This window comes from Castanea sativa, chromosome 10, assembly GCF_040712315.1.
Source record: "Castanea sativa cultivar Marrone di Chiusa Pesio chromosome 10, ASM4071231v1".
Lineage (NCBI taxonomy): Eukaryota > Viridiplantae > Streptophyta > Magnoliopsida > Fagales > Fagaceae > Castanea > Castanea sativa.
In genome coordinates, this window is record NC_134022.1 from 25,985,379 (window position 1) to 26,009,093 (window position 23,715).

At 37.5% G+C, this 23,715-nt stretch overlaps 2 protein-coding genes across 2 annotated transcripts; both read left to right on the top strand.

Moving 5' to 3' along the window:
- The first annotated feature begins 10,048 nt into the window (after positions 1 to 10,048).
- Positions 10,049 to 11,602, top strand: LOC142613964 (uncharacterized). The gene is made up of 4 exons (XM_075786488.1): positions 10,049 to 10,090; positions 10,176 to 10,355; positions 10,436 to 10,827; positions 10,921 to 11,602. Exons 3-4 carry the CDS (start codon positions 10,438 to 10,440, stop codon positions 11,458 to 11,460), a joined length of 930 nt encoding a protein of 309 aa, XP_075642603.1. The 5' UTR covers positions 10,049 to 10,090; positions 10,176 to 10,355; positions 10,436 to 10,437; the 3' UTR covers positions 11,461 to 11,602.
- Positions 11,603 to 19,989: 8,387 nt separating this feature from the next.
- On the top strand, positions 19,990 to 21,330 carry LOC142613222 (indole-3-acetic acid-induced protein ARG2). Its single transcript, XM_075785466.1, has 2 exons — positions 19,990 to 20,368; positions 20,820 to 21,330. Exons 1-2 carry the CDS (start codon positions 20,295 to 20,297, stop codon positions 21,040 to 21,042), a joined length of 297 nt encoding a protein of 98 aa, XP_075641581.1. The 5' UTR covers positions 19,990 to 20,294; the 3' UTR covers positions 21,043 to 21,330.
- The last annotated feature ends 2,385 nt before the right edge of the window (positions 21,331 to 23,715 follow it).

Below are 23,715 nucleotides of genomic sequence, written 5' to 3' on the forward strand. Positions count from 1 at the left end.
ATAAGTCATCCACAGGATGGGTATGATATTGGGCTTTAACTTTTTGCCACTTTAATACCGTGTGAACGTGGCAGCACCAATGAAAAAAAGCCATGGATACATATAAAATCTTATTGTGTTATGAGTATGCATGATAGTGAAGGTGGTTAGATTTGAACCGTAATTCTCCTGAGCATGGAGAGAAAGTAATATCACTGAACTATTAAATTATTGATAAAAATAAAAAATAATTAATAACAAACAGAACCCCATAAGAATATTCTTCATCCATTATGAATTGGTAGTTATCTATCATTAAACTATCAACAAATTTGATGTATGATATTGGGTTGCAACCTCTGGCCACCTTAAGATTGTGTCAACACGGCAGCAATATCGATGAAAAAAAAGCCACTTTCACCCAACACACCAAGTATTAGAGCCCTCTCAATTTGAAATTGATCTATTTTTATAATTTAAATTAATATGATCTAAAATTATATTTAGTAATATGTCATTAAATGACATGACATTTTGCATCTAATTATATTCAATAAACTAAGAGTCCATTTAGTATACCACTTTAAACACGTGTTACTGTACAACACGTATCAAACAGCCTTAATATGTTAAAAATACCTTATGATGTTAGGCGGGTGAGCTACAAGCCTTTTTGAAGCATTATTTGTGGTGTAATATACCATCACTAAAACTTTTTAACGTGGCAATTCTTGCATAGATATAAATTGGCTCCTCTAAGATCGTTATCATCAAATCAACTATAAGTTGGTAAGCATATATCCACTGTCAAATGGAAATATTGGGATTGATTATTGAACATTATATGTGATGTAAGCATTTAAAATGAATAGAAATAAAGATGATAGGTCAACTACTTTTTTGTACGTACTGATGAGGTGGTCATAAGACTCATATATTGCTGCACAATTGATGGAGGGAGACTCTTGACCAGCCACCAGCAACCTTTTATGACCAAAAGCTTGTCCGAATAACCATGACTATAATATAATGAAAAGGACGGGGTCTTCCTGCAATGGAAAGAAAGGAGAGTGGACCGAGTCTCTAACTAAGAGTTTAGGGAAAATATTAATGAGAGTGGACCGTGTCTAACTACAAGAGTTTAGGGAAAATATTACACGAGAGAGAAGCTTAAACCTTAGGTTAACTAACCTAATATCATGCTTCTTAAACAGTTCAAATGATATACTAGATTGTGAATTCTAGTTAGCTCAACTGATAAAGTTTTTAATAATTAAATAAGAGAGATGTGATTCAATTTCTGACTACACTAAAAATTTATTGATATTTTAATTTGATGATAAAAAATTATTATTAAAAGTAGAGGTTATCGTTGAAAACTCTATACAAACTCGGATAAAGATTAAAAAAAAAAAAAAAGATTTGGACTTGGATATTGATAAATGCTCACCCTTCATCTCTCTTTCACTGTCAAAACTCAAAAGTAGTGTTGAGAGAATGCAGTAGTATTATACTTATACCTTTCGGTCTCTTTTAGATCCTCTCTCATAGAAAAAAATCCAAATAAATAAAGAAAAAATATCCCTCTAGCCCTTTTCTTCCTCCACTTCTTTCTCTCTCGTCACATGATACGTACTAATGGGCCATAAATACATGGCTGAGGATTGAACAAGTTGCAAAGTCACTGAAGCGAACGAAGATAGTTGGTGGAGCCCACTATATGCTCTATTAAGCGATTTGATTCTGCGGACTGTGCACCACAATGCAAAAGAATCTTCACAGTAACTGAACACATAGCATAACACAGCGCAGCTGCAGTGAGTCAGTGACGTTAATTAACATGGTGCATTATATATGCGGCGCTAGCTAGCTGCAGTAGTATCATAAATCACTGATGACACAGCGCTCTGTCTTTGTCATGGGTTTTTATTGGTATTTTGAATTTCGATATTTGCAGCACTACGAGGAATGCTTATGGGGATTCATGGCTTACACGATGCCACGATCCTCTAGAAAATAAACGACAGTCGTTTTATGATGCTTGTTTTGTTTATTAGCCACAACCTAGTGTATTGGCCAATAGATACTCGGCTATACGGCTATACCCCTATATTTAGTTTGTGTAGAACACAACTGTGAGGAGTAAAAGGACCCAAATGGGCATATGGGCCTTTGGACTGTAGCATGGAGGGCCGACCTGCTTCAGAATTAAACTCTACGAATTGGCCTATACGCCGAGGATCCGAGGGTAGTGCCGAGGGCGAGCTTCTCCTCGGACAGATCCCAGAGAACTCAAGACTTCATTATGAAGGTCAAGGCACAACTCTGTAAAGACTAATGGTTAAAGGGGGACACCCTGAACCTTCTAGATGCACCGGTGTTAAAGAAAATATCTAAGGCAAAGGCTGTCACCTCCGCATTAAAGGCTTTGCACCTACCTCCCTGGCCGCATTGATGGGGAAGTGACCCCTGAACAGTAGGGCTGAAACTTCTAGTCACTGTTCAAAAAGTACCAGGGAATGAGGTATTTAAGGGGGGTGGAGGCCAAAAGGGGATCGAAAACAAAGAAAAAAACTAAGAATTGTAACTTTTAAGTAAGAAATAAAAATAATACAGAAGTAGTCCTCGGCTTACGCCCGAGGAGGCCTATTTACAATTATCTTTTGTTACTTACATGTGTTTGTAACTCTTAGCCTGTTATCAAGTTCTCAGTACTTTTAACCTAGGTTTCAAGCCCACGCTCTACAAATTTTATTGTCTAAGGCTCATTAGGCCTGAGCCCGTAGTTGTCTTTGGGGTCCAGGTGCAATTGTGCACCTACAACAACCATCTCACAAAAACGATTGGACGGTGATGATAGAAACTATGCATCACTTATCACTAATACAACTCACAACTATTTTTCTGGAGGGGTGGAGCTTCATCAATCACATTCATTAATACATTTGTAATTTATGTGGTAAAATTTATAATACCATTAGCATTTTCCTTGAGAATAAAAGATAAAAAAAAAAATTGAGAACAAAAAAAAGTACAAAATTACTCATACTTTTTCATAGTCTCACTACTGATTACAATGACATAATAGTGTTAAATTTTCTATCCATTCACTTTTCATTATTCCAACCAAATGACGTGGTGGAAAATACAAATATGTATTGTTTTTATTTTCCACATTTTCATCATTTTAATCTAATAGAGTCTAAGTATGTGGCAATAAAATAGGTATGACAAAACGTTCATTTCTTTATTTTTCTCTCAAAAATCTAATATTCATTCTCAAATTTGAGAGAAATTGGAAATAATGGAATAGAGTTTAGTAAAACTTTGAATGAAATGCCTATAACATCCCTAATATTTTACAAATTTCATTTAATACATCAATCTCTCTTGCATTTGTCCCACCTTTCTCATTTTACATTTAGTAATACAAATAATATCTAGTCATTCTCTAATAATAGTACAAATAATAACCGATTACTAACTCGTACAACATACACGAGAAAGTTTGATAAAAAATATGTATATATGATAAGTGTTTAATTTTTATAAGTATTGATAAATAAGAATGCAAATTAAAATTTTGTAGAAAAGAAGTTACCTAATTTCATATAATTTATTTAGTGAAGATCAGACCTAATTTGATTATAATATGTTTAGTTTTGCATTAATGATTTATTTAAAAAAACAATAAGTTCTGATTAATTTAAACTAATATAGTTTAACATTGTCTATAACTTAAAAAAACCAAACTAAAAAATAAAAATATTTTAATGATGACATTGAAAAACATGAACTTTCAAAAACTTATTAACGTTCTTAAAGAAAATAACAAAAAATTTATAAAATAAAATTAGTTTATAGATATGAGAAATTGTAATAATAATACAATGGCTTAGTAATTATCAAATAAGAGGCATAATAATAATGTTATGCTGTTATAAAATGTTTATTTACTATTCATTCTTGTGATACTTCCAAGCAAAGTGTCTTCTTTTCACTCCTATTCATTCATAACCTTTAAAACAATCCACTAACAAAAAATTTCTACTTTATTTTTTTTCCCATTTGTATACCCCCATTACATTCTCTTCTATTATAGTTTACTTATTATATTTTGTTCCAATCCTCTGTGAACTCTCCAATTAAAAGAAGTCTAATTAGACCGAGAATATATTCATCTTTGTGACCCATTCCAACATATGTTGAACTTTAACATCAAGCACTTCTTGAATGGCAAATCAATTGTCTCCAATCAGGGGCGGAGCCACATAGCTCCTGGGCCCCCCAAAATTTAAAATTTCTCCAATAGCATACATGGCAAAATGATATGGACATACTTAAAAATTATAACTGGCCTCTCATTTGTTCCTTAAAGTTGTACTTGTTCAATAGCTTAAATAAATTTGTTCTCAAATAAAATAATACTTGGCCCTTCCAGTTGTTTAAACATTTATAATTAATCCAATGGTCAATAACTACTCTCTCAACCCATTAATCATTTCAAAATATAATTTTACTTTTCCCCCTTCAATCTGACTGTCAAGGAAACTACAGCCTACAAGTGTTTTTGCTTGTTTTCCTCTGTAGAGCTGCCAACCCATTGTTTATTTCTTATCAACTCATCTCATCCCAATATTCTCAACTCAGTCAAACAAAATCATCAAACTTTGTATTGGTGTTTAGATTTTTAAGAATATTCTTTGTTTATTAAGCTTGTATTTTTTTTTCTATAGTTAGATGATGGTATATTAGTAAATTACATTTCTCTTCCAATTAGTATATAGTTAGGTTTTTTAAGTTTATTTTTTGGGATTTGAAATTAGTTGCCAAATAATTCATTAAAAAATTGAAATATAAGAAATTTTAATAATATGAACAATAATGAGTTGATAATGTTTAAAATAATAGTGAAATTTTTAATAAATTTATGAATTATAATTATTGTCCCAACACTATAACTCAACCCCAAGCGAACATTTGACTACTGTCTCCAATAGTCCATACTAAAAGAAATAAAGTTGAATAAAAATTATAAAATGTTGAAAATATGGGCGTTGAAAATTTGAAATTATAGCCACCTCAAATTTGTAGCAAATTGTAGTAAAGAAAAAAGAACCCAACATGTGGAACTTGTGGAAAACCTAAAAAAGAGTTCATTGAATACAGCACATTCCCTGTGAGCCGAAAGTGAAACACGCAACACAATCTGTGACTCACAGTGCATAGTTGCGAAGATAGCTCATAGCTGCCACTAAATTTAACCAACTGGGAAATAAAAAATTAATAAAGTTCATCAAAAGCTAATAGTAAAGCAAGAACAAACACTCACTGCCTCATTTTTTTTTTTTGTTGAGAAAGCACTGCCTCACATAGTGACGTACGTCTTTGGACTAATCATAGAACCCTTGACTTAGATAGGACTCTTTCATTAAAAAAAAAAAATTATAACAATTATTTATTATTTTATAATAAGAACTAAAATAATAATACCTGAGCTGAGACATAATTGGCCTAGTCACGGCTTCCAGAACATATAAGAAGTAATGTAAAGCGAATCAAAAAAAAAAAAAAAAAGTAACGTAAAGATCAAACCCCTCCGCCGCCTCTTTCCTCTCCATTTCCACTCCACGTGACGGCCCTGACGTGACGTTGCCACTTTCGTCGACAGATGTGATTTCCTAGCCTTTCTACATTTCCCCTACTCACCCACCCCGACCTTTCCTCGTCTCAGCTTCTTCTTCACGTGTTTGATGTTGACAAAGAAAAATTAAAAAAACGTTTTGTTAACTAGCTTATTCTTCCCTCTTGGTATCCAAGCTCGTTTCGATAGAAATTTCTGTTGTTTAAGTGTTGTAAAAATATATGTAAATTAAAAAATATTGTGAAATTACATTTAGGAGTTTTAAAATATTAAAAATTGTTGTTTAAATACTCACTATTAAACACACCTTTAGTATTCTTAAAAAAAAAAAGTGATGTTAATAAGTGCCTCAGGATGCAAGACAGATGTTAATAAATCACATTAGAAATGTTTTAACACCACTTTAATAAGAAATATTAAAAATTGTTAGAAAATTAATTATTTTATTGTTTTCTTATAAAATGTTTCCAAAAATATTAAAAATATGTGTAAATTAAAAAATATTGTGAAATTACATTTAGGAGTTTTAAAATATTAAAAATTGTTGTTTAAATACTCACTATTAAACACACCTTTAGTATTCTTAAAAAAAAAAGTGATGTTAATAAGTGCCTCAGGATGCAAGACAGATGTTAATAAATCACATTAGAAATGTTTTAACACCACTTTAATAAGAAATATTAAAAATTGTTAGAAAATTAATTATTTTATTGTTTTCTTATAAAATGTTTCCAAAAATAATTTCTAAACCAATGTCCTTAGAGCATTCATTAACATTTCCCTTGTTAATTAGGTCATGTTTAGAGGTGCCTTGGAACAATTGTTAATAGGGTTTGGTTATGGGAAATTAAAAAAACTGAAAAAAAAAAGTTAGTCACTTTTTTATTTTTCTATAAAAGGTTTATTAGTGTATGTTCTAGAGACATACATTAATAAAAACTCTAGTAACACTACCGTGTACTCTTGGTGTGATAGTTACTCTACAAGTATAAGTACTTGTAAAGTGTGGGGGGTAAGGGCCGAGGTTTAACTCTCTAGGAAGGAGTTTCACATACATTTACACTTAGATTAGAATAGAGTATAATTTCTATCTTATATAAAAAAATAAAAAAATAAAAACTCTAGTTAATAAACATTTTTAAAAAAGTTTTCACATCACTTGAGAAATATCATAACTTAACTTGTCTCTTCTTAATAAATCATTTTTTTAAAGTTTTAATATTTATTTTTCTACATAAAAAATTTCTAATAAAGTTTACTAAACCCATGCTTTCAGTGCACCCATTAACTATTTGCTCAAAAAAGAAGCTTTCCTCACCCAATACTATTACTCAATCTTGACCGTCCGATTAACTTTAATCCTTCATTTTCTTCACATTGGCTCGCCGGAAATATGAGGGGTCAAGAAAGGCTATTCTAGTAGTTTCGGTGCAAACGGCTCTCTCCAATAAAGACCAGGTGGCAGAAAAGGAGAGGTACTGGAAGCTTTGACTGGGTTCTTTTTAGAAACCAAAGTGGACGGTATTTTGTCTCTCTCTCACGTTTCCTCCGTGACATGGCATAAGTCATACGGTGACTCCATCATTGATTCCATTTGGTAATATTTTACAAAGAAAAAGTCCTAGAAGATCTAAGGAATAATAATAATAATAATGTTTTACAAATAAAATAATGGGTCATATTTTTAATTTTCATTGTCCAACAGCTATGTAAACTTTTATTATTCCCTCACTCTCAAAAAACAAGTCATTCATTATTATTAGGTCTTGGTCTGTGAAAAGCTTAACAAAATTATTAGTTAATAAAATGATTGGTTTAAAGTTTTTATATTTATTATTTTCTACAATAAATTTTAGCTTGTACTCCATTTTTTTTAACTTTAGATTTGGAACATAGAGTAACTCATTGATAAGAATTTAAATTGATGTGTGTTTGTGTTTTTTTTTTTTAAGTTTTAGGGACTAAATCAGCATAACCACTGCGCACCTTTGGTGCGGTAATCACTTCATAAGTATAAATGCTTGTGAGATATGAGAGGCAAGAGTTGAGGTTCAAATCTCCAGGAAGGAGCTTCACACACATATATACTTAGATTAGGCTAGAGTAGCAATTCTATCTTGTATTAAAAAAAAAAAAAAAAAACATAGTTTGTTCTTAAGGGACTAAATTTGGCACTATTAATTAACAATGACCAAATTAAACTTTCTAGTATAATTGGAGGATCAAATTAGTATTTTTAAGAAAATAATATTACTTAAATTTTAGTAACACGTTGGTTTCAATTAGATTAATTTGTAAATCAATGATTATATATTTAGCTTTGATTTTTGGTGTGACATCGGTTTGAGTTTCTCTAATTCTTAAGTTGAATTCACAATGCTTTCAGAATCGTGTGGCTAAGGCCGACAGAGTGTACATGGCATGATATAAGTTTAGGCACTAGTTAATTTCCTCCTTAGATTAAGGCATTAAGCACACATTATTCACAATTTATCTTTTTTGAGGAAAGATCATTTACTCCATCCTCATTTAAAATACAAAAAAATAGTAGTTTTTTGAAATTATTTATTTTAATTTGAATGTAAGTAAAACCTACATTTTTTTTTTCAAATAAAAGTACATAATAACCTCAAAAAATTACTAAAATTGTGTCTGATGAAGCAGTATCTCGTTGATTTGCTTGGATTCGTCCAGACGACTCCTGTAAGTACTCTGACGACCCTGTGGAGGCAGGAATTTACTCAAATGGTCACCGGTGTGGTGCCTGCCACAACGCCTCCGATGATAAAGTCAGTATTGAAGAAGATAATGATTGAAATACCAGAAAAAATGACTCAGGTGGTGATGTTGTTTTTTTTTATGTACCTTGTATTGGTGTTGTGAGGGTTTTATATACCCTTGGGGATTGTAGCCGTTGGAGTGTTAATGCCTCCCTGATAACGTCTCTGGTGGAGTTATGGACTTTAATGTGTTCCCGTCGGTTCGTCCAGCTGGTCCTGTAACGGTTGGAGCTTTATTGGCAGCATTGAATGGCATTAATTCTTTTTGATGACACAGATATTGGTCATGTTCGTCCGTGAAGGCAACTTCGTCTATAATTATACTCGTCAGCTACGTATTCGTCAGTACCATCAGATGCCCCCGGGCTTTACGGTCGTCAGTGACGATCGTGGAAGCCGAACAGTTTTTTTTTTTTTTTTTTGTCCTTTAGGATTTCGTGCCGCATTGAATGCGTTATGGCGGCGTTGCGTGGGTCGTGGCCACGTGGCGTGATGGGGTTGGAAAGGGACTGACCCTTGGGTTTCCCGCCGATTTTCGGTTTCCACCTCTATTCTGGCTTTTAAACTCATTTCTCTGCACTTTACTTTTTCATTTCCTTCCAAAATCCAGTTTTTCTCCTCTAAGCATCCTCTTCGCACGTTTCTTTGCTCCTTTTTGGTTCTTGGCTGTTGGGCTCTTTGCTGTCTCTGAGGTAAGCTTCTTCATCCTCTCTCTTTTTTCTTTTTTTTTTTTTCTTTGCAAGTATCTGATTTTTGTTTTTTCTTTGTGGTTCTCCCTGTTTGTTTCTCTCTTCTTTCTGTGGGAATCTTAGTATTCTTCTTTGTAGACTGGAAGTTCATGGTCAGTAATTTAGAGGTTAGGGAAAACTGTCCTTCAATTTCTTTTCTTTTTGCTCGCTTAGGGGGGTCATTAGGTGTTTTCCCCAATTTGAGGGGCTTTGTTTCGGAGGGTAGCAGTTTAGGTGTTGTTTTGGGTGATTTATACCCATTGCTCCGAGAGTCCGTCGATTGGTTTGAAGATTTGGTGAAGAAGCTTAGGTTGATGTCAGAGGTTAGGTTTAGTGACCTCGATACTGGGTTGTCGTCTAGCGACGGTCCTATGGAGGGAGATACGGCCGTCTCTACTTTTAGAGAGGTTAAGGCTTTCCATGCCCTCGTGGAGCCGTGCGGATTAGATTCTGACGCCGTCAATCGGTTTAGAGATAGATTTCAATTTCCGGAAGCGGGTCCGTGTTCGTCGCCCCACCGACGATGACGGGGGCTTGCTCGTTTTTCCCCGGTGAAGTGTGCTTCTATGAGGCCGCTTTCACTTGTGGACTTAGGCTTCCCGTCCACCCGTTTGTGATGGAGCTCCTGGCATATCTGGGGATTGCCCCCGGGCAACTTATGCCCAATTCGTGGAGAATAGTGGTCAACTGTATGGAAATATGGTTGGCCGCTAACGGGGATATGATTAAGGTAAACGAGCTCGTATATTTATACCGTCTAAAAGAGTCCAAAGAGTACGGGTATTACGAGCTAGTACCTTGGGAGAGAAGAACCAGGATCGTCAAGGGCTTACCTTCGTCCTTCGGATGCGGAAGTCCAGATTTGTGTTTGTGTACGGGGACAATTTTGAGACTCCCTCCGGCCCGGGACCGGGGTGAGATCCCCAGGTTGCTTCGTCGGTGGGGAACCCCGACCTTAGGTGCGTCAGTCTACTTTCTCGCCCCTTTTTTTTTTATATATATATTCTTGGGTGATTGTTGCTAATTTCCTTCGTCCTCGTGCAGCTAAACGAAGACCGAAGTTGAAAAGCAGGTACAAGGAGCGCGTTGAGGCGGCCATCACTTATTCCCAATCCATTGACAATTGGGACGACTTGGTAGACCCGAGGACACTCGCTTTCTACAACCTCGGCCCCGATCCGTCTTCCTACGTCTTACGAAGCCTTGATATCGAGGGAAAGAAGAGTAAGCTTCTAAGTTCGTTGGTCTGGACCCTGAGGCTGTACTTGTTCAATTTACTCTTTCTAAATTTTTCCCTTTTGCAGAGATGACGACGAAATTCAACAAGGGCATGTATGAAAAAATGAGGTCCAAGAAAGACGAACCCTTGTCGAGCCTCGGGAAGAAGGTGGTTCGAGTGAAGGGCAAGGTTACTTCCGTTACTCCGACAGTCTCGACCACACCCGTGGTTTCGGGTGCCGAGACGACGAGGACGGCTTCTCCAGCCACTTCAGTAGAAGAAATTCCGACACCCGCTTCCAAGAGGCCTCGCACATCTGACAAAGAAAAGGATAATTCCGGATCGTCCTCAATTTGGGATGACGAGAGGTTGGCGACGGATCGGGCTCGTGGGGTAGTGAATGCCGAGGACCTGAAGGTGCTTTCAGGTTCGACTCCAGCTGAGTTGATGGGTCGTCATATCCATAAACTCGTCCAGGTAAATCGTTTGTTTCTCGTGACGCCTTTACACATAAGCCTCTCTCTTTCTTATTTATTCTTTTGCATGCCCTTTTTTTTTTTTTTTTTTTAGGTGTTGGGGGAAGCCGTCCATTTTTCAGCGGAGTATCAAGCTCAGGAGGCCAAGGTCGAGTCTTCGCTTTCTCGGATCAAAGTCCTGGAGATGGAGAATTCGAGGCTGAAGAGGGAGCTGACAACCGCGATGGAGGATGTTCACCAATACAAGGACGAGGTCAAAAAGCTGGGCGACGATCTTAAGGTTGAACAGCAGCTGGTTCTGGAAAAGGACGAGCAGCTCGCAGCCGCGAAGGAAAAAATCAAGGTCGTCGCCTCTAGGGCAATCGAGGGCTTCCAGCAGACTGAAGAGTACAACTCTGTGCTCTTCAGTTGGTACTTTAAGGGGTTTGAGCTCTTGAGGAGGTATTGCATCAAGCATCCTTCCGGGGTGGATCTGGAGGCGCTGGATATGGAGGAGGTCGACAAGGAGATCTCTGCTGACGAGGCTGCCCTAGCCGCCGCCGCCGAAGCCCCTGAAGACGTTCCTGATGCTCCCGTCATCAACGCCCCTGCCCTTGATGCCCCAGCTGGAGACGATGCCGACCCGGTAGTTTGAACCTGTAATCAAAAAGTTTTTATTACATGTATTTATTTATTTTTTTTTTGAGGTGCCTGACATGTTTTTCAGGCTTAATTTCCTGGACAATTAGAAATTTTCATGTGTATTTTTATCCCAGTGTTTATGGGGTTTTTTTTTTTTTTTTTTTTTGGAACAATGGCCTCAGGTTTTAGGCTTTTATAATATTGCATCTACTTGGATATATTCTGTTATAAAAATATTTTTTTGTGTCCGTCAGTAATGTTCGTCCACTGGATGGGAACGTGATCACTTAATCCTTCTCCTGTACTTAGGCGTTTTTCTTCTTCTCTTTTTTTTTTTTTTTTTTTTTTTTTTTGCTTCGTCAATGATGTGTCTCCGTCTATGCGGGACCTCATTACTTAGGCAAAAGTTCTTTGCTTTAGTATTCGTTAGTAATATACTTCCGTCTAGGCGGAATCTTATTACTTAGACAAAAGTTCTTTGCTTTTGTCTTCGTCAGTAATGTACATCCGTCTAGGCGGAATCTTATTACTTAGACAAAAGTTCTTTGCTTTTGTCTTCGTCATTAATGTACATCCGTCTAGGCGGAATCTTATTACTTAGACAAAAGTTCTTTGCTTTTGTCTTCGTCAGTAATGTACATCCGTCTATGCGGAATCTTATTACTTGGACAAAAGTTCTTTGATTTTGTCTTCGTCGCAATGTACATCCGTCTAGGCGGAATCTTATTACTTGGACAAAAGTTCTTTGCTTTTGTCTTCGTCAGTAATGTACATCCGTCTAGGCGGAATCTTATTACTTGGACAAAAGTTCTTTGCTTTTGTCTTCGTCAGTAATGTACATCCGTCTAGGCGGAATCTTATTACTTAGACATTTTTTTTTTTTTAACTCCCCGAGACTTGGTACCTGTATGAGCACATCATTTGAAAAATCATTTCATTAATTTTCGGTAATTAGTACATTCTTGATCTATGTCTGTTGGTGGTACTTCTTCAAGTTTTCTATGTTCCAAGGTCGCGGGAGTTTTTGTCCGTCCAGGGTCTCCAAGTGATAGCTTCCTTGTCGTGAGTAGTGCACGACCTTGTAAGGTCCTTCCCATGTTGGGCCAAGTTTCCCGTGGGCGGGTTCTCTAGTTGCAGTCGTCACCTTACGTAAGACGAGATCGCCAATTTCTAGTCTTCTGAGCCTGACCCTTTTGTTGTAGTATTCAGTCATCTTACGTTGGTACTTCTTCGTCATGTTCGATGCCTTGTCCCTTACCTCGTCTAAGCAATCCAGATTGATTCGAAGCTGGTCGTCATTATTCTCCTCGCGGAAGACTTCTCGCCAGGTGCTGGTCATACCCACCTCGACTGGGATTATCCGCTTCGGTGCCATAAGTGAGCCCGAAGGGCGTCTCTCCCGTGGGGGTTCTTGTCGTCGTCCCGTAGGCCCACAAGACATTGGGCAATTCTTCGGCCACGCGCCCTTAGCTTCGTCTAGTCGTGCTTTTATGATCTTGAGCGTGTTCGATTAGTTACCTCCGTCCGTCCGTTAGACCGTGGGTGCCTGTGTGACGAGAACTTATTCTTGATACCCGTCCCGAGCAAAAGTCTCTAAATCCCCGTCGAACCGTCGGCCATTGTCTGAAATGATCGTTTGTGGGATCCCGAACCTGCAAATTATGTTTCTCCACACGAAGCCGCGGATTCTTGCTTCTGTGATCGTTGCTATTGCTTCTGCTTCAACCCATTTAGTGAAGTAGTCGATAGCGACGAGCAAGAATCGTACTTGTCCTTTTCCCAACGGTAACGGACCGACGATGTCGATCCCCCATTGTGCAAATGGCCGGGGAGGTAATCGTTGTCATCTTCTCTCGCCGGCGCCCTCCGGACGTTCCCGAACCTCCGGCACTTATCGCACCTCTTGACGAGCTCCATAGCGTCTTCCCGCATAGTTGGCCGAAATACCCCGCTCTAATAACCTTACTTACCAAAGATCTGGGCCCGGCGTGGTCCCCGCATATCCCTTCGTGGATTTCGTGGAGGACGTACTTAGCTTCTTCCTCGTCGAGACACTTCAAATAAGGCAAGGAGAATCCTCTCTTGTATAAGGTATCATTCAAAATTGTGAATCCGGCCGCCCTTGCTTTAATCTTCCCGGCCTCCATCGAGTCATGAGGAAGATGTCCGTCTTGAAGATATGAGACGATCGGTTCCATCCAACCACTCGTGTTCCGGATGGGGAATACCGGACTTCCTCGATGCTAGGGTATTTCGAATCTCCATGAGAATCTCCTTGTTCGTTGGTTCTTCTATAGACGAGGCCATTTTGGCGACCTCGTCTCGCCTCTCGCATTTTGGCTTCTCGGGATCCCGACGAAATTCAACTTGTCGAACCCACGAGCTAGATGCCTGATCAACTTGAGGTACTTCTGCATCCTTTCTTCCTTCGCCTCATACTCTTCCCTGATCTGCCCTATCGCTAGTTTCGAGTCACTCTGAATGAGCAAGTTTTTAATCCCGAGGGCATTGCCAAGTCTTAGTCCCGTCAGTATGCCTTCGTATTCAGCCTCGTTGTTGGTTGCCGGGAATTTTAATTGGACTCCATATTGGAGTTTTTCTCCATTGGGGGTGTTTATAATGATCCCTAATCCTCCCCTCTTTCGGGCTGACGATCCGTCAGTCTGAATCGTCCACTGTTCCGCATCGTCCATGACATCACCATCGTCTGGGAAGGTAAATTCTGCTATGAAGTCCGCTAGAGCTTGCGCCTTGATGGCCGTTCTGGGATGGTATTCGATGTCGAACCGGGCCGAGCTCGATTGCCCACCGGACCATTCTCCCACCGCTTCGTGCTTGCTCATGGATTTCCGATGGGTTGATCCGTCATTACAAGGATAGGGTGTGCTTCGAAGTATGGTCGTAGCTTTCGCGAAGCCACTATTAGGGCGAAGACAATCTTCTCAATCCTGGGGTATTTGGCCTCTGCTCCTTGGAAGGCTTGGCTGACATAATAAACTGGGAGCTGCTTCTTGTCTTCTTCTCGGATTAAGGCAGCACTGACGGCTGTGGACGAGGCTGCCAGGTATAAATAAAGGTTCTCTCCTGCTTTTGAGGGACTCAAGACGGGCGGGCTACTCAAGTAGCGCTTGAGTTCTTGAAAAGCCGCCTCACACTCGTCGATCTGTGCGAACGCTTGCTTCAACGTTTTGAAAAATGGGAGGCATTTGTCCGTCGCTTTAGAGACGAACCTATTCAGCGCAGCTATTCTTCCTGTGAGCTTTTGGACATCTTTGATGGTTTTGGGGGATGCCATGTCGAGTATCGCTTGCACCTTCTCCGGATTTGCTTCTATTCCCCTTTGGGATACCATGAACCCTAAGAACTTTCCCGAAGCTACCCCAAAAACACACTTACTAGGGTTAAGCTTCATCTCGGTATCTTCGGAGGGTATTAAATGTCTCTCCTGTGTCGTCCAGGTGAGTCACTCTTCTTTGCTCTTGACGAGCATATCGTCCACATACACTTCCATATTTCTTCCAATCCGCTTGCCGAACATCTTGTTCACCAATCTTTGGTACGTTGCCCCCGCGTTCTTCGGTCCGAAGGGCATTACCTTATAGCAAGAGAGTCCTTGGCTTGTGATGAATGCAGCTTTTTCCCCGATCTTCCTCACCATCTTTATCCGGTTGTAACTCGAAAATGCATCCATGAATGTTAGTAATTTATGTCCAGCCGTGGAGTCTACCAACCGATCTATTCTCGGCGGGGGAAAGCTATCTTTCGTAGTGCTTTGTTTAGGTCCGTGAAGTCTACACACATTCTCCATTTTCCATTTGCTTTCTTCACTAACACGACGTTGGCCGGCCATTCGGGATAATAAACTTCTCGGATGAAGTCCGCCCGCAACAATCTGTTAACTTCTTCCATGATTGCTTGGTTTCGTTCGGGGGCAAAGACCCGTCGTTTCGCCGGACGGGTTTCTTCTCGGATCCGTCTTCAACTCGTGTTGGATTACCTGGCATGGTATGCCCGGCATATCTTCGTGACTCCATGCAAATACGTCTAAATTTCCTTTAAGGAAACGGACGAGTTCATTCCTCATCTCGGGACTTATAGTTGTACCTATCCTCGTCACCTTCGAACTTTCCCCCTCCACGAGTTCTACAGTTTCTAGGGCTTCCATATTGTCTTCTTTTTCTCTTTCAATCGTCCACGTGTGGTTTTCTCCTGTAGCCAACACGGCTTGGTAGCATTCTCTAGCTAAGACTTGGTCTCCTTTTACTTCACCGACTCCGTCTTCAGTTGGGAATTTTATCTTTAGGCAGTAGGTGGACGTTGCTGCCCTCCATTGGTTGAGTGTGGGCCTCCCAATGATCACATTGTACGAAGAAGGGCAGTCTACAACCAGGAAGTCTAGATGACGGGTCTGCTGCTTCGGGTAGGCGCCTATCGTGACTTTTAGTGTCACAATGCCCTTGGGGTATACTCGGTCACCGCTAAAGCTGACGAGGGGGGACTCAAATGGACGCAATCTACCAGGATCTAGTTTCAATTGTTGGAAGGCCGATAAGTACATAATGTCTGCAGAGCTACCGTTGTCGACGAGGATCCTTTTAGTATTGAACCCTTCAATTGTGAGTGTTATCACCAGAGGGTCGTTATGGGGCTGCCTGACTCCCCTCGCGTCCTCTTCGCTGAAGAATATATCTTGGTTCGTCCGTCTGTGTTTCAACGGGGATTCCATATGGACACTGTTTACTTGTCTCTGGTATGCTTTCTTGAGGGACCTGTACGATCCCCCCACGAAAGGTCCTCCTGCTATCGTGCTTATCTCCCCGATTACTTCTTGTGGCTGAGATCGGCGGCTCTCGTTTTTGGACGAGGGCTCTTGTTGGCCCGTGTTGCCCTCTCTGGACCTGCTGGAGTCCCCCTTCTTGACAAACTTCTGAAGTTTTCCTTTACGTATCGGTTCTTCTATCCGTCCCTTCGCATCTCGACAATCTTCTCGTGTAATGGCCGTGGTCCTTGTGGAATCGGCAGTATTTGCTTTTTTCCCGTACACTTGGTGACGAGTGCAAGGGCCTTGGCCACCTTAGGTGGTGTTGATCCTGGATCTGCGTCAAAATTTTGTCAACAGGCATAATTAGGGGTGTGAATTTTACTGGTCGTGGAGCTTTCTCGTCTTTTCGTCTATCGGTGTCACCTCCCCGACGGCTCGGACGCTCCCTCTTTTGTCCCCTGCGTTCGTCCTCCTTCCTTCCTTCTGTCTTTAGCTTCCCCTCATCTACGATGGCCGCCAGTGCGTCCTCAGCGTTCATATACTTTTGAGCTTTCAACAACATCTCTGCCATCGTCCGGGGTGGATTCTTTGCTAATGAGACGACGAATTCTCGGGACTTAAGCCCTGCCTTAAATGTCGTCAGCTGGACCTTATCGTCTGCATCGTCCACCTCTAAAGTCTCCCGAGTGAAGCGTTTTACATACTATCGCAAGGTCTCCTTCTCTCCTTGCTTAATAGTGAGTAGGTGATCCGCTGGTCTTTTGGGACGTTGCCCCCCGACGAAATGGCGCAGGAAAGCACTACTTAACTGCTCAAAGTTGTCGATGGACGAGGTGGGCAATCTCGTGAACCATTCTCGTCCAGCTCCCTTCAACGTAGTGGGGAACGAACGGCACATGATCTCGTCAGGGGGCTGTTGAAGGCCTAAGGTCGTCTTAAAGGTGTTAAGGTGATCTTGGGGGTCCTTGAGCCCGTCAAAAGGCCTGCCGAGGTAGCCGAAATTTCGCCGGTACCGGTCGTTCCGGGGATCGCCATGGTGAAAGGGGAGTCCGTCGCTCCGACCATTTTATCCGTGCTTCGATCAGCCTTCTCTTTGATGGCGTTTCGTAATTCATCCATCTCTTTCCTCATCTCTTGGAGGATGTCGAATGCCGTTCTTCCGGGGTTACCGTTCTCCGTCTGGCCACTCCTTCCATGGCTATCCCCTTCGTCTTCTTGAACAGCTCTTGACCGGTTTTCCTCTTGCTGTAACCTCTGTCTCATCTCTTGATTCTGTCTTGTAAGTTCTTCGACGGTGGCCGCGAGGCTTCGCACTTGCTGCGCCAAGGCCGCCGAGTCTTGGTTAGATTCCATCTGGAGCTGGTAGGAACCACGTTATGGTTGTACAAGAAAGTCGTTCCCACAGACGGCGCCAAACTGATGAAGCAGTATCTCGTTGATTTGCTTGGATTCGTCCAGACGACTCCTGTAAGTACTCTGACGACCCTGTGGAGGCAGGAATTTACTCAAATGGTCACCGGTGTGGTGCCTGCCACAACGCCTCCGATGATAAAGTCAGTATTGAAGAAGATAATGATTGAAATACCAGAAAAAATGACTCAGGTGGTGATGTTGTTTTTTTTTATGTACCTTGTATTGGTGTTGTGAGGGTTTTATATACCCTTGGGGATTGTAGCCGTTGGAGTGTTAATGCCTCCCTGATAACGTCTCTGGTGGAGTTATGGACTTTAATGTGTTCCCGTCGGTTCGTCCAGCTGGTCCTGTAACGGTTGGAGCTTTATTGGCAGCATTGAATGGCATTAATTCTTTTTGATGACGCAGATATTGGTCATGCTCGTCCGTGAAGGCAACTTCGTCTATAATTATACTCGTCAGCTACGTATTCGTCAGTACCATCAGTGTCCAATCACTTTTTGGTTTGAAATATATTGGAGGCATTTAGATACAAAATAAATATAAACAAGAAGAGATGAAAGCAACAAATTTTTTTCTTATATTTATATCGGTTTTGCTTCCTCATTTATTTATACAGATTTTCAAATAAATTTAACATTTTCTTTTTACCTTTTGCATCTTCTATAATTTTACTTTAAATTCTATGTGATTTTTTTTCTTTTCCATTTTTATCTTACTAATATTAACATTTAATTAATAAGTTATTCATTTGGAACAATTTATTTGGCATGAAAAATAAACTAAATAAAAGAAAATCTATATTTAAAATGAGATGGCATTTTAAAATACTTTATATTAACTGATTCTTTTAAAAAGTTAATTTATAACTTAGACAAGCGTGGTTGGAGTTAATTTTTTTTAGCTTCAATAAGTTTAAGGATACAACAAATTTTACATAACCATTCTATAATTGGTGTACAATCATTAATAGTTTTTTGAAAGTGATGGTGTTCTAATTATAATTTTTCACCTCAATAAATATTTTAAAAAAAATTGTAAGATTTGTTGCATCTTTTAAATTACTTTTTTAGTTTATAATCAAGGGAAATGTTAACCAATGATTTAAGAGAATTAGATTATAAACTATTCTTAGAAAAATTTAAGAAGAAATGATAAAAAAAAAATTAAGCGTGTTTGGGCGAGAGTAGTATTAGGATGAGTGATCTCCTGAGAAGTCCTCGTGTTGCACCCCTTTCTTTTGGCCAAGTTCTCCAAAATCACAAACAACCAAATACTTATGAGAAAAAAACCTTATTTAATTTATTATAATTTGTAAAATAAAAAACAAAACCAACAAGCATGCGTTTTAAACAACCTTTTATGCCACAAGTTCCTAGGCAACTACTTGCTATTAAAGTCCAAAGTAAAATCAATGACTTTTATAATTCATTTGTGGCCTAATCGACTGTCCAAATGCACTTATTAAGGTTATATATTTTTATTATTCAACAAAAAAAAAAGATTATATATTTTTATTGTTAGCTTTTGGCATGCGTGTGTAACACATTAGTAAGATAAAGAAGTAAATTTTTGGTGGTTTTTTTAATATATGAAATGAGGCTTATAGGATGAAATTTATTTTTATTAAATGAATGACTATGGCACACAACACTTTTCTTTCCATTTTTCTTTATGTATCATAAATTACATAAAATAATGATCATGAACACAATATGTAATATTCTTAGCATTCTTTATAATATGTAATATACTTAACATATCATACTTAGTATCCTTTATAATATGTAATATTTTGAGTTTTTACTATTGACGGTTGCAACACAATACTTATATAATTTTGATTGTTTTTTATTTTTTTATTTGATACTTGAAAAATAAAGCATTTGAATCTTGAATGTCTCGTTACGAATAAATTGAATTATAAAACTTTAATAGTTAATTTATTATTATAAAATATAGGCAATAACATAGATTAAAATTTAGGTAGTTACGTTAAAAAAGAAAAAAAAAAAAGAATCGTGTATCATAACATTAGTCTTTAAGAAAAAAAAACTAAAAAAAAAAATGTGTATATATATATATATACATATTACGTATAGAATATTACTAAAAATAAAACCGGTTTTTCAAGTTAAAACTAAAAATAAACTGACATTTTTTTTTGAGAAAAAAAATAAACTGACATGATGAGACGAAGAAAAGAAAAATTAATGATATATATTTATATCTAATGAAAATTTATACTATTATACCATTATATAATAAAATACCGACGTAGTATTTTATTTGTTGAAAAAAAGAAAAGAAAAGAAAAAAAGACGCGCACTAATAATTCATTTTGCGTGAAACACGGTAGGCCCGCCTATTGCCCTGTATTTCAATTTTCATTGCGCGTTCCTACCCTAATAATTTCTCATAATGTTCCTATATAAACCCCTCCTCTCTAACGCTTCAAACCACATTAGCAAATTCCGAAGAAGCTTAGACAAAGTTTGAGAGAGCCAATTCCCTAAACAAAAAGAGTTTTTCGCTGCTGTGGAAGGTTTCTTTCCTTCGATAGATAGAAAATTTATCTTCTCTCCGAAGAAAAGGAAAGAAAAAATCTCTCTGCGGCGGCGTAGATTTTTAATCTCTTTTGTCTTTGAAAAAAAGAAAAATTTTGAATTACAATGGCTCGCTCTTTCTCCAACGCTAAGCTTCTCTCTGCTCTCGTTGTTGATGGCTTCTCTAACACTATTACCAGGTAACCCAAAAACCCATTTCTCTTCTCTCTTATTTTGCTTGTATATTATGCCCTGTTTGGCCAAAAACCACAGGAATGAGGAAAGAGGGGTTTTCTCTTTTCCTCTGTTTTTTTGAACATCCAAACAGATCCGAAGGTATTAATTGGATTAAAGGTGCATATTTGTATAAGCCGTTTCATTTTAAGTTTAAAACGAGCGTTGCAAACGCTCTTTTTAAGCTCTCAAAAACCTAACCAAAACAATCCTAACTCTCAACTCAGAAAATCTAGGTTGACCCAGAACATTGACAAAAAGAAAAGGAAAAGCCCGTGATTTTCGCAAAGTGCGCACACAATCCCAAATCAATCATTTAGCATATTTCACTTTCGGTGCACAAGTATATATATGAACGGTGGAGATCCGTTGATTAAAAATATTAATGTTAATTTTTGATGTTTGTGTTTGGTACAGACGTGGATATGCGGCGGCTTCACAAGGAGTTGCTTCAAGCGTGGCAAGAAGTGGTAATTCAGGATCAAGTATGGTGAAGAAGCAAGGGGAGGAGATTGTGGGGTCCACTGAGAAGGTCTCGTGGGTCCCAGATCCCGTCACCGGCTACTACAGACCTGAGAATCGTGTCGACGAGATCGACGTGGCTGAGTTACGTGCAATTTTCTTAAACAACAAGAACTGAAAAGTCATGGCTTTTTAAGGCCATGTAAATGTAACAAACACGCCTTCTTTGTCATTGCTTGGAACCAAACCCCAAAAAAAGAAGGAAAAACAAAAAAAAAACACAGAATTAAGGTTGGTTCTGACATCATCATAGGAACACAAAGGATTTTAAACTATTGATGTTGTATCTCCTCTGTGGAACTGGAAACGATTAGTTAATTGAAGGAAATTGAAGGATGTAACTTTATTGTTTATTTGTTCCATTGAGGAATGAAATAGTAATGATTATTGATTAGTGTTTGCTAAACGACTATTTGTCCTCTATTACGCTATGAGTCTATGACATAATGCTAATTTTCGGGAAAATGTTAAAAATACATAAAATGACACAATTAGTGTCATAATTGTTCATGTGATAGACTATGAATAATTAAAAAAAATGGTAGTTTTATGTAAAAGTGTCAAGCAGCCGGTGTCAAATGTAAAAGTGTCAAGCAGCCAGTCATAGTATGACACGTTAGATAGTTGTGGCAAAAAGTATGAGAAATAATAAGTTCACAATATTTTCACAATATTTTTACAACAAATTTTAAGTAATAGGTTGTTACGGATTGTTATTATTAGGAGAAAAAAGTAATCTTAGTGTTAGGTTTAAATTTGAACCAATAACAACTAACTATTTATGATTTGTTGTGAAAATGTTGTAAATATATGGTAGACGTAGCATCTCTTAATGTTATGGTAGTTGATGTGATACTAGAATTACTATAATTTTTGGTACTAGTGGTTCAATGTGATATTTTTAAATTGACAAAGTTGTCCCCCTGGCCTTCAAATTAGGTTAGAGTCCTAGTTAATTGCGGTGAATATTCATTTGAGAAATCGAGTCATCACATAAATCAAAATAAATCAATTTCCAAGTTAAGCTTCTCATAATTTGGCTAGATAGGCAATAAATGTCTAGATATTTCTCTTTCAGTATGGATGAAGAATGCTACTCCACAAGTTTAGGCTGCTTTTCATGCTAATATATATAGCTGATTTATCTTAATTAAAAAAAAGTCTTCTAAAAAAAGGAAAACAGCAAAATGAGTGGAAAGAATGACTTCCTCTAATCACTTTTGGAAGAGAAATCTGTCATTTCCAAAATTGGATCAAAATTCTGTGGTTTGGGTTCATATGTTAAGGTTAACAAGATAGTTCGAGTTATGCGGCTGCCAATCATCGCTGGGTCTAGCAATATGCCCTGTTTTTTGTTTGTGGGTATGAGGCTTGACACGCATGTGAAGCTCGAATGAATATTGAGGCACCTAATTCTTTTATGTGGTTCTATGCTTGATTTTGGTTATAGGCTTGCTAATTTGTTTGTCTTAAATTAGAATCCCTCAAATTGTATAATTCAAGATTGCAGCCTTTTTTATTAATTTGTTTAAGGCCATAAAGTTATAACTTATACGAATATATTGATGACATTAATAATAGGGACGGAATTAGGATTTCACAGGAGGGGAGGTGAGATACACTAAAACTCAAATGCTTAAAAAATTTGTTATAACCCACAGACAACCATGTGTTTTATCCAAGCAACTTATAAAAGAATATATATATATAATATATATATATATATGTGTGTGTGTTTTATAAAGCTTCTTTGGAGAACTTCATCAAACACTTAAGCTGCAATTATTCTATACTAATACTTTAAGATAAATTTTATAAATCATTTAAAATCCAGACAAAAACCCACAAAAAGAATCAAAATTTAATGAAAATTTGAATAAAAAAAGTGTACTTTTTGTGAAAGCATAGAAATATTGAATAAAAATGGAGCATAAAATTTTTTAAAAAAGCTTTATATATTATATATTTTACTTTTTCTCATTGGGCCAGGGGAAGGCCATTGCCCCCGGTTCAAGCATAGTTCCGTCCCTCATTAATATATACACAAATTGTTTAGAACTAGAACAAGAATTTTTTATTTTTTATTTTTATTATAGCCAATGGTTGGGGAGACGTTTTTTTATTACAGCTGAAACTATTATTATTACAGTTATTGTATGATTGGATGGCTGACGCATGCATTTTTTTCCATCCTTGGAGGAATTTGTAGACTTATCTTCTGATAGACTTTTTGCTTTTGGTCATTTAATAAAAAGTTAAAATATCTTACTTAACTATAAAATAAAAAGAACTAGAACAAATAATTTTTGAGTGTTTTTTTTTTTGAAAAGGAATGGAATATAAAAGGTTTTAGGATTTTCAACATGTACATGGACTATTAATAACCAAAGTTTCATTGTGATTCCATAATTTTTTATTTTATTTTTTTATTGTGATAGTATATATCCATGTTGATATATACATATTAGTTGGTAATTTGTGCAACGCATAAAGTTTAACAAAATATAATTTTTATTTTCTTTTTGTTTATATATGAAATTTGATAATGATGGCAATTATTAATAAGGATTTATGATTGTATTTATATTAAATTTGATAATTATGACAATTACCATTTTACCTCTCATTACACTTAAAGAGACCCTTTGATTAGAGCATGCTTGGTAGACTATAATACGCACTGTAATATAATAGTTACTCTTATAATTTAGCTATTATTTAGTTTGACTATGTTTTTATTACAAGAAATAACTATTATTCAAAATGAATACTAATAATTATTCCTCTCTAA

Bases quoted from the DNA above. Each gene is read 5' to 3' on its own strand.
- LOC142613964 (XM_075786488.1), top strand. From the start codon at position 10,438: ATGACGACGAAATTCAACAAGGGCATGTATGAAAAAATGAGGTCCAAG. The intron at 10,828-10,920 runs GTAAATCGTTTG...TTTTTTTTTTAG, and splicing joins ATATCCATAAACTCGTCCAG to GTGTTGGGGGAAGCCGTCCA.
- LOC142613222 (XM_075785466.1), top strand. From the start codon at position 20,295: ATGGCTCGCTCTTTCTCCAACGCTAAGCTTCTCTCTGCTCTCGTTGTT. The intron at 20,369-20,819 runs GTAACCCAAAAA...TGTTTGGTACAG, and splicing joins TTCTCTAACACTATTACCAG to ACGTGGATATGCGGCGGCTT.